The sequence below is a fragment of the Thermobia domestica genome, chromosome 1, assembly GCF_964235325.1.
Source record: "Thermobia domestica chromosome 1, izTheDome1.hap1.1, whole genome shotgun sequence".
Taxonomy (NCBI): domain Eukaryota; kingdom Metazoa; phylum Arthropoda; class Insecta; order Zygentoma; family Lepismatidae; genus Thermobia; species Thermobia domestica.
In genome coordinates, this window is record NC_137454.1 from 232,528,291 (window position 1) to 232,539,708 (window position 11,418).

Sequence of the window (11,418 nt, forward strand, 5' to 3'; positions counted from 1 at the left end):
AGAAATCACCAATATGAGTCGAGAGAAATACTATAGGCTTTAATTTGGTATATAAATCCTTCATCAGCAGCGAGGACTTAGTGAAGAACAAAACCTAGTTCAAACTGGATCTCACTGTAATGCGTTCGATGCTCTCCCACTACGAATCAAAGAGATATGCTAAGGGTGTACACATAACATCATTTTGCTTTTTTTTTCCAGCGGGAATTCGGTCATATGATTTGCAGAAAACTAATTAAATTGCGAAGATCAAACTTTTGGAACTCTATGCGTTATCTCCTTACTTTGACTGTTATCTAGAATGCTCTTAATATTGCAAACTACTTACAGCTATTTCCTTGTCTGTTAATTGTGCATGCTGAATATTCCTCTTCAATCCTTCTATTTGAGCATCAGATATCTTCAGCTTCTGCGTCGTTTCAAGCATTTTTATCTGAAGTTCGGCGAAGGCCTAAACAATTAAATCAATAAATGATATCAAAACGCATGGATAAAAAATATAGCACTACAAAATAAAAATGAAACTAGCTCTTCCTTTGCATTTCAAAATTCCTTATGTTTTCTTTAGACTGAGTGAGTGAATTAGATCTACATACAATCTTATGTTTTTCTGGTTATCCACCTATTTCCAAGGACATATTTTCGCCATAATTCGCAGGGAACTATCACACTACGTATGAACGATGGAAGTAAAACATTTTTATATTAATTTTCTCTTTATTATAAACAAATAAATAAATAATAATAATAAACTCAAAGAAACCTGACAGAGCTAGAAATGGAATCTACACTGCGATTTTTTTCTTTCTTTTCATTTTGGGAAAATATTTAAGCTATCTACTTTAGTATCAAAAATCGAACCTAGCACTTGTCAACAACGTGTTCCAACTTTACAAAAACGGGCTTTTCAACAAAATTTTTTTGCTCTAAATATAGCTTTCGATATTTACAAGCATTTGAAATATTTCTTATGTATAATGACTTGGCATGATATATATTGTATATTAACTAAAAGGTAATTACCAATCAAACACCCAGAATACAAAGCTTAAGCGAACGTTTTGGCTGTGGGAGGCAATAACTCTTTGCTGAAACTTTCACAGTGAAGTTTGTAATCTGATGTTTTTGGTAAGTGAATTTTAGTTAATAAATCCTGTTATTGGAAGTATATAAATTAATTCTTGAAGGGTAGAGTGAAACCGCGCTACGCTTCTACTATGTAAAGAAAGAAAGAAAGAAACTAATATGTATATTTCTTATCAGTAAGATTGTATTATAACTCTTCTTTGGTGTCGTTTATTTATTTTTCACTACAAAATTTACCTCATTCAGTAACAAATTTCTATCAAAATCAACTGGCTTTTTGATGTACTTAGCAGAACACAATCATGTATGGCAAACTGTCTTTAAAGTACAGAGGGGAAAAAGAAAAATGCTGGAAAGGTGGTACAAGTGAACTGAGGCTTCTACTACAAAGGGATGCCGACTAAAAATAGGAGGGGAGTGAATGTTGATGGATCAGATGTCGAAAGAAAAACTGTATAGAAAGTTCATTAATTCTCACTTTTCACTAATATTCTTAATTTCACCTGGCATTTTAACAATAATCAATCGAAGTTTGACGGGAAGTTTTGGAGAGAGTTTAATATCCCGCCATATTAGAAAGTAATTCATTCTCAAACATTGGATTTAGTAGAAGAGTAAATGTTCACGCTAATATTCTAATTCTGCTGAAATAAAATACCATAAAATTTGTAAAGGTATTCAAGTAAGACTCGTAGCACATGGAGAAATTGCAAGGTGCCACACTTCCTAACAGCTATGAAGGATAAACTGGACAAAATCTTACAAAAAACCTTTTTTTTAATAGATTTGCTTTTCGTCTCTATCTCTACATCTTGAAAAAGAACATATTTCGCACTTTTATTCTCTTTCCCGTCTTTGGTGTAGGCACGCCGCACCTTGAGCGCAGGGTCGCCTAAGTCGAGGAGCAGTACAAACAGAAAAATATGAACAATGCAATCAAGCCTCATGTCGTACATTCAAGGCCTAAAGAAGAACGTTTTAGGTTTTTACATTTCTATTTTTCTATACTTTACTTACTTATAAGCTTTTTGTTTATGGAGAAATATACAGGAAGTTTATAGGGCTATGTAACAACTGAATATGTAATCAATCAACCTACACATATTTACTCAAAGAGAATTACAGGTATCTACTTTTTTCTTTCTATTTTTACATCTTAAAACATGGCAATAAATCATTTAAGTCTCCGTGAATCTTCCTTACAACTCTGAATGTCACCTCTTAAGACAATATTTTGTCTTCCGAAATATGCTTAAAATGGTTGTGGTATTTCTGACAAAACTATTTTCAAAAATTTCATATTTCCCTCGCAATCAGAGGTGATCCATTTATCTGGATGTAAGCCAACACATCAGTTGTATCAAGCTATTCAAACAAAAAATCACTGGCTTCAGGGCTGTTAGTCGTAAGACTCTCAGCTTTCACAAATCGTCCTGAAGTAATAATTTTCTAAGTATCACAATCACGTTATAACCACGACGGCAGTGTTACCAAGCTGAGTCCACTCGGCTACATGTACGGTCTCCACTCGGCTGCATGTACTGTAGCACTGGCGACTGTACGTATCGACTACTCTTCCCTTTCGTGCTTCTCACGTTTATCGGTATATTACCATGACTATCGAACGCTGAATTGTTCTCAATCGCGTTTTATTTATGGAGACGAAAATCTTCCTGCAACCGTAATTTTTAACTAGAGTAGACACCTCCCTGAGGCACTAATCTGTGTCCAGAGGTTAGCCAATCTTTCTGCAGCCCACATTTTCTTTCTGCGATATCTGCTTTTTTGTCACACCGTCGCCTGTTGTTCTGCTTTGAGACGACATTCAAGCGAAAGCGTATGTAATGTAGAGATTTCTCCCCGGTCTGTTACAGTTTTCTGTGCTCTGTCCAAGCAGATTAGAAAGGGGCGCGAGGTAAAACAGTGATGAAGGTTGTTGAAACTACAGAATGCTAATTGCTGATTGAAGTAAACAACTGAGTTGGATTATGTTAACGGTAAAACTTCAGGATACAAAATAAGCATGTGAAGGCTATTCTGAAATTACAAGTAAATGATGGAAATTACCAGTCTCTCTATGTACCACACAGAGGAACAAATAAGTAAACATGTGTATTTGTTTTTCATTATTCATTATATCGTAAACAAATATATAAATAATAATGATAGGCAGATGATTTCCCCGGATTAGACCTACATCAACCTATTTTCAGCGTTGTATTACTATTAGGTAGTTATTATTTTAATATACTTTACCTAGAATTACTTCTATCTCATTTCTGTCGTCACTCTTAATTGTTAATCACAAATAATTATTTTAATGCTTCCTCTGCTTTTCACTTGACATGTATTCATTCATATTATATTATTGCACAAAATTAGTACCTTCCAATTGTTAAGTGTTGCCAAATACACACTATTCAGAAATAACACCACCTACTACAGTATTGTGTAAATAAACCTTTCGAGGGAGGATTGGTGGTGGAACCCCTTTCAAATACAGGTCCCTGCTTATCAAAAATTACGCATGCGAAAAAACTTTTTTCCTACACTTCCGTTCATGAAATATGAATTCTTCTTAACAGTAAATGCACTCTTACTGTCTTAGAAAGTATTTCTGAGGAAAAAAGTTGCAACAATGGGTGGAAACTGATCTCAGGAGGATTGATTATACCTAAATTGCGTGTACATATGGCATAAAAACTGGAGTGCATAAAATACGAATTAACTTAAAAACACAAACTTGTGCTAAGTAAAGAGAAGCACGAATGGTATCTGACCGAGTCACGACAGGAGCGCAAGTGGCAGCGAGTGGATGTGTCCGTAGGGAACAGGGGCATCAGCAACGGTGGGTTTACGCATGAACGAGGATAGTGAGAAAATACTTTATATGGCATAGAACATATAATACTTTATATACATAGAACTAGGCATGTGTGGCACAGACTTGCGGCACTTTCCTTTATGATCATTTTGTACAATGCCTTTACACAGCATATTACTTCATCATGTCTTTATTATGCAGTACTATGTGATAAAGAGCACACTTTCCATTTCGTACTTCTGAGGTAATACTCGGTATATTTTGATTACTTGTACAATCCTATTTCGAAATGAATAACATATTTTTTACGTGGAGATTACAAATTTATGTCCCTATAAAATGGAACCGTACCCAACATTTTGCCCCATTTCTCCACATTTGGTTCAGATGCAACGCCCCCCCCCCTTCTTTTGTTAGTTTGCACTCTACATTTCTGTATATCCCTTCATTACTGCAGCATACACGTCCTAGGTTAGTTAATAAAACAGCGGGTTTGAAACACAGTCATATTATGCTCTATTGCATGTTTACCTAATATCGCGTCAATACACAAATATAATCCAGAATTTAACTCCGTTTTTCTCTCTAATTTATCACCTGCAGTAATAATACATATTTTGGGACCGCCATGTGCGGCAGTAATGACTCACTTGTAAAGCTGTTTCAGTGCGTGATTCTAATCCTGCATTTCAATTACTCTAGTGGTTAATTTTCGTCAGGGGAGAGGGCTTCAATTATTTTTATATCCAGATCTTTACATAGCTATTGCAACTAACAGTGGTAAGTTGGGAAAAAAATATTATTATTACAGCGTCCTTATATGAGATATCCACAACCAGTTTACTTACGTTATTAGTTACGAGTTCTTAACCTATTAGTACATTAATACATTAAACCTTTTTTTTTTTTTTTAAAGGAGTCACTCCATGCTATCTTCTTATACTAATCTTCATTATGTTTATCAACCGATAAGTGCTTCAAATACCTAGGTGTAAAGTGGCCAGATCAAACATTATGCCAATAAAGTAATTATTACAATCCATAAATTGTGAATTTTGTGATTTCTGTACATTTACACGAATTGTAATAAAGTACTTTGATGTCCTAAAATTTGTTTTTGTTAATGTAATTAGTAATAATAGGATCCCAGTGTTTTTTAATGTTTCCCCTTACCCGTATTTAGTAATGGGTTCTTTTTCCTAAAAATAATATGCTTCAAATACGTACTTTCCAGTATTAGAGGCAGCTTCATGTAGTCCCGTGTAGCATAGTCGCTGACGCTCTCGCCTTTGGTGCGAGAGTCCCGGGTTCGATTGCCGGTTATGACACTCACTCGATAAAATGTAACAGCTTTTTCATGTCAGTTAACCTGGTTATTGCTCATTCACACAAGCTAAATGTAGGAATAATACCTAATATCATAGTCTCAGAACGCTCCTTTCCTTCCTCATTCCTCTCTTACTCCCCAATTCTAACAGTAGGGTGATCACCGAGAGACGTCATACCTCATACGTGACGGGCTAACATGGCTATAGCTGACCAGAAGCCCAGAAATCTAATTTCTAATCGTAATCCGGTATAAAACTTCCACATTTTGAATTGATTAGTGATTCGGAAATATTTTAACATCCAAATACGAGTGATTCCATTTCAAATCGTCCAGGGTGGTCGACACGACTGTCTCAAATTTAGTTTATTTTTTAAAATGAGAAACTACATACAAAACTATTAGACTGGTATTTTTTTCTTTTTCCTGAAAAAAAAAAATTCTCCTCTCAGAAAACTGAAAATTATGACAAATTAAAAAAAATATATATATATTGTAGAGAAACGAGTGTACTTAGTAACATAATCGCAAAAGTAGGAAGAATATAAAGTAGTGTGTTTCTGTGGAGGGGCAAAATTCGTGTGTTGGTCCAATACGAATCGCAACAATTCACTCGCAATGTTGTCAACTTTGGTGAAAATTTTGCTAACTTCAAACATTTTTGTTTCTGTCCTTAAGAGCCATATTTTAAACATCTGCTTCTAGCATCGAAATCTACTCGATAAGGTCTCTTGAACATGTAAAGGACTTACGTCTCTCATTATTACATATCCTACGTTATAGTATGATGAAAAGCTGAACTGCCATTTTCTCAAAAACCTCAGCATTTAAAAATCTGAATTTTTTACAACTATTGAAGAAGTACCTAAGTATCTAATATCCGTTAACCGTTCATGCGGCTGCAACCCCTAACGTTTGCAATTAATTACTGAAATTTCGATTTTTTTTACTAGGAATTTAAATATTTCCTATGGCAGCGGCGGTTTCTCTTAATGTTTGCATGTTTGTACAAACCTCCTTCCAATATTTTTAATTTTTATTTGTGCTAAATCACTTTTCGTTTTTTTTTCAAGATCATTTCTTTTTAAACAAGTGCGTTTGAAACGGGGCTTGCTAGTTCCTTTCTGCTTGAGAGTTTGCCAAACTCCCCAGCTTAACAGCTTCTGGGTTGCTGCGGGGTTGCGCAGCAAGAGGGGGGTTATCACGCCGTGCACTGCCTCATAAGGTTCCATATGCTTGCAGATCTTTTGCAAACATATCTACCAAACAAAAACAGCTTTTCCAAAACCTAATGCTTTGGAACTGGAACTTCTCCACCGTCTCTCCCCCTGTAGTATTGGTTGACACGGTTCTCGCCTGAAGGGGAATAGTCTGTTCCTTTGTGACAATGTTGCATACTGTAACCAAGTAAAGAGAGAGAGAGAGAGAAAACTTGCGCCTTGCCTAAATGCGAGATTGCCAAGTGGTCATAATTATTGGTTCTGTCAACCAAGTAACGTCAAGGCAGCTATGGAGACATTAAAGGCGACCCCGCGAAGAGTGAAGACAAATTGAAAGTGTCGATATTTAATACACTCGTATCTGAATGAGTAGAAATTTGGTAGCATTGATACAATGTTTTCCTTTTCATGTGTGTATGGGTGAATGAGAAAATTCGAGGGCAATTTTTAGAATAAGAGCGTTAATTGGGGAAGGGGTGAGATTTTAAAGCGGGTAGCGAACTTTGTGGTGTTGTATGTTTGTGTGTGTATATGTGCCGGTCTTTGTTGTTCATTGGAATATTGTTGCTGTAATTGCATAATTACGTATCTGTCCCTGACATATGTAAACTATTCTAGCAATGCAGTAGCAATGAATTCTGTAACGTCTCTGTTGAATTAGCCGTTTTCGAAAAGAACTTCAGAAGCAAACATACTTGTGAAAGACATCGGAAGACCGATTCCGACTCTCAATATAACGCAAGTAATTAGAAGTCAGAAACGAACATTTACAAGGAAGTTTAATCTCAACTTGTACGAACAGCATAAGTGGTTATGTGAATGTGAAATTAAAAATGCTTCGATTTGTTTTCCCTGTTTGTTGTTCGGGGCGGGAGAAGATACATGGAGTAAAAAAAGGTGCGGATATCCAACATCTGGACGACAAAATAAATAAACAAATGAAAAACATGAAAATTCGTCAGCTCATATAAGACACCTTCTAATCGCACTGTGTTGGGAAGTGTGAATATTGGTGCTTAACTAGATGCTGGTTATAGGCGGTTCATTGAGAATCACAATCAAAAAGTGACGCAAAACAGGTACGTGCTCAATGTAATCATCAATTGCATTTGGTTTCGTGGCACCTTCGAATTGGCTTCAAGAGGACATGATGAAAAACAGACTCTTCTTCAAATCGAGGCGTATTCCGTAGATTAATTAATTTCGGTGCAGAACTTGACAGCGCTCTCAAGAGTCATTTAGAAAGCACAACAATTTTCAAGAGTACGTCAAAAATCATACAAAATGAGCTTCTCCATTGCATGCTTGAAGCATGCCATGAAAAAATCGCTATTATTATTTATACCAGTGGCGGAGCCAGGGGGTGATTGCCCTCCACAGAAGAGGAAACTTTTCTTTTATTTTATATATTGCAAGGATCCCCACATCACAACAGACGCACGTGTTAACTCAACACGTGCTATTATTTATAAACAACATAGCAGACAGCAAATCAACACGGAAGACCGAGGAACACCGAAAGCAGACGGACCTCACGGAAGGACCCGAGGAGGACAAATAAAAGGAGGATCACTGAGGGACCCAGTATCAGTCGACCAACTGATCGCCTAACCTTTACCTTCCTATGTCGCTGTGGACTAGGAGCACCTCTTCCTTACCCTATGCCGCACTGGGCTAGGGATCCATCTTAAACTTATAATCCAAGCCTAACCAACAACCTGCCAAAGTGTTCTGGAAACTGCCTTGAGTGGAAGGGGCACCCGGCAAAACATCTTTCCTTCACTTGGTCATTTAGGAAGAGACATTGAATTAAAGACACTTGTACTTATTATATTTGTAATAAAACTTGGTGAAGGGGAAAAGACACCCGGTCTATCATTTGACTCTACCAAACATTACAATATAAATAAAACCCATCCCAGAGTTTGAAGCTTTTAAAAGTAGCTCTAAGTAGCAGTATTACAACCCACCGCCCTCCCTAGAAGTCGTAATGGATCCGCCCCTGATTTATACTAACTATTATTATTATTATTATTATTATTATTATTAATAATAATAATAATAATAAAAATAAAAATAATGAAAAAGGAGAGGTCATCCATTGTGCACAAAATTCAAAGTACGAGCCGCCACTGTCCTATGGGCATTTAGGTCCTGTACACAAGGCGATTTGAAAGACAGTATGAAAATTTTGAGAGAAGAATCCTGACACCAAATCATGTAGAAAAGTTCCGGTGAACATAGTATTCCGCGGTTCGCGACAATGGAAAATAAAATATATATTTCGCATTAAAGTTATGATGAAATTCAGAAAGTTGATTTGTATCAATATGATGATTTTCATGTAGGTAAGAGCGCTGAAGTTCAGTTGGCAGCGTTGTCAACTTGGTAGAACTTTTATTTGATATTTAGTATTCACTAATGATTGTAAACATCACATGAAACAAAATTTCCCCCACATCACCACAGTTTTGGAAAACTTACATGTGTTTCATTAAAAAGTTTTATCTCGTGTGTTATTGATAGCTTGCAACATTGAGTGTGAATTTTTATTGATGCTTACCATCATTAGTAAAACCAGATGTCGAATAAAACTACGTCTGTGTAAGTTGTAATAATAATAATAATAATAATAATAATAATAATAGTTTCTCTTTTATTATTGCAGAACCTCTCGTAACTCTACACATCAAGTTCGGACTTGTTCAAGAAGTTCTGCTGCAACCACGAAACAGTTTGTTAAATGTTTCCGTATCGTGAACATCGTCCTAGTGTTCTCTGGAAGCATCAAAAATTTTAATACTGATAACGTGAAATTGTGTAGTGCACATTGTAGTATTTGTGTGAATAACAATAGAGAAGTCCTATTACAGTAAGGACCGTATTAAATGTGTTGATTATGCCAAAAGGCATAAGAAGATTGCGTACAACGTGTCTGCCCAAACTCATTATTAGGGGAGGATTATCGTTTGTGTACTGTACAAAAGGCGACTTGAAAGGCAGCATCAAAATTTTGAGAGATGAATCCTTCACCGAGTCTAGATTTCACCGATAACGGCAGTTTTAATGGCGCGACACGTTCATGTTTAGTACGTTAACTGTCTGGTTAAGGGTTTCCAAATTTTCATTCAGAGGAACAAATTCTTCGTCTTGCTAGTGCATAATTTCATCTTTACACTTTCTTCCATAGTCATCAATATCACACAAACTTATGTTCTTCACGGTAAAATATTCAAAGCACCTTTTACACAAATAATCATCCTTCCCTAAAAACTATGATGGGCAGACACGCTGTGTGCAATCTATATATTTTACCACAAGATAAAGTTTTTGCCGCGAATTCTTTCTGTACACAATCCTCTTATGTCTTTTAGCATTTAATAGGGTCCTTACGGTAATAGGACTTCTCCATTGCTATTCATACAAACACTGTAATTAGTGCACTACAATGTCATATTACAAGTGATAACAATTTTGATGCTTCCAGAGAACACTAGGGCGATGTTCACGACACCGAATCACGTATCAAACTGTTGCGTAGTTGCAGCAGAACTTCTTGAACAAGTTCGAACTTGATGTGTAGAGTTACGAGAGATTCTGCAATAATAAAAAGAAGAAATTATTATTATAACTTACACAGATGCAGTTTTACTAATGATGGTAAGCATCAATAAAAATTCACACTCAATGTTGGAAACTATCAATAACACACGAGATAAAACTTTTTAATGAAACACATGTAAGTTTTCCAAAACTGTGGTGATGTGGGGAAAATTTTGTTTCACGTGATGTTTACAATCATTAGTAAATACTAAATATCAAATAAAAACTACGTATTGTCATTTGGAAACAAATAAAAGTTCTACCAAGTTGACAACGCTGCCAACTGAACTTCAGCGCTCTTACCTACGTAAAAATAATCATATTGATACAAATCAACTTTCTGAATTTCATCATAACTTTAACGCGAAATATATACATTTTATTTTCCATTGTCGCGAGCCGATTTTGGGTCCCGAGTTGGAAACCCTGTAACTCAAAAACGAAGCGGAATACCATTTTTACCGGAACTTTTCTGCTTGATTTGATGTCAGGATTCTTCTCTCAAAACGAGTTGAGGGAGATACTAAATGCCATCCGGTTATATATTTCTGGACCTACTCACCGCAATTAATCCGATTAAAATATGATTAATTTCGATGAAATTGAGAAAAGAAAATCTATTGTAACAATATGGGGGATAAATTCTAATTACGGGGAGCCAGGATTTTTTCTAAGAATTTATACTTTTTTTTTTTTTTTTTTTAAAGTAACTATAGCTTAATTTTGGTTACGTTAGGTTACATTACGTTGTGGTTACCTTTATAGTTTGTATTGGTCCTCCGCAACTAGAATTAATCTAATATGGATAATTCTAGTAACGATACTTATTCCGTTAAGCCGTTTTTTTTTCAAATGACAATAATTACTTATGAATAGGATAGACTAGGTTTATTTGGTTTCTTCCACTTAGTACAGATTTTGCACAACTGGATTTATCGGAACTTGTAACATGCCGTTCTTGTTTCTTGCAATAACATGATTTGGTCTTTCCGATGAAATAACCAGTTTTGCGGTCAATCTTATGGTAAATGCTATACAGCGAAATATTTGATTCAAACATTTGGTGGTGGTGTATTTTTTACCACTATGTTACTAAAAGAACATTTCTGAAAAAGGCTATATAGGCCTACACATATGCATGAATTTATATTTGTACTCCTATTGTAATTCTATACCTCTTTTCTTGTATCTTCCACTCTACGCGATATTTTTTTTTTTTTATCCTATTAAAGCCCTTACTGTGGTAAAATGACAATATTTTACAAACAACATAACTGTTATAATAAATCAAACTATACACCATGCGGGCCAAATAAATTTGTTAAAAGACATTTTACACAATACAACTTCATAAACTA

General features: G+C 35.5%; 1 protein-coding gene across 1 annotated transcript in view; it reads right to left on the bottom strand.

Annotated features, from left to right (window-relative positions):
• Nucleotides 1–11,418, bottom strand: part of Pfdn1 (prefoldin subunit 1) — a 36,309-nt gene that overhangs the window by 24,265 nt on the left and 626 nt on the right. Inside the window, exon 2 of the mRNA XM_081771084.1 lies at nt 329–451. Within this exon, the coding sequence (XP_081627210.1) occupies nt 329–451 (123 nt within the window). The remainder of the gene's footprint in view (nt 1–328; nt 452–11,418) is intronic.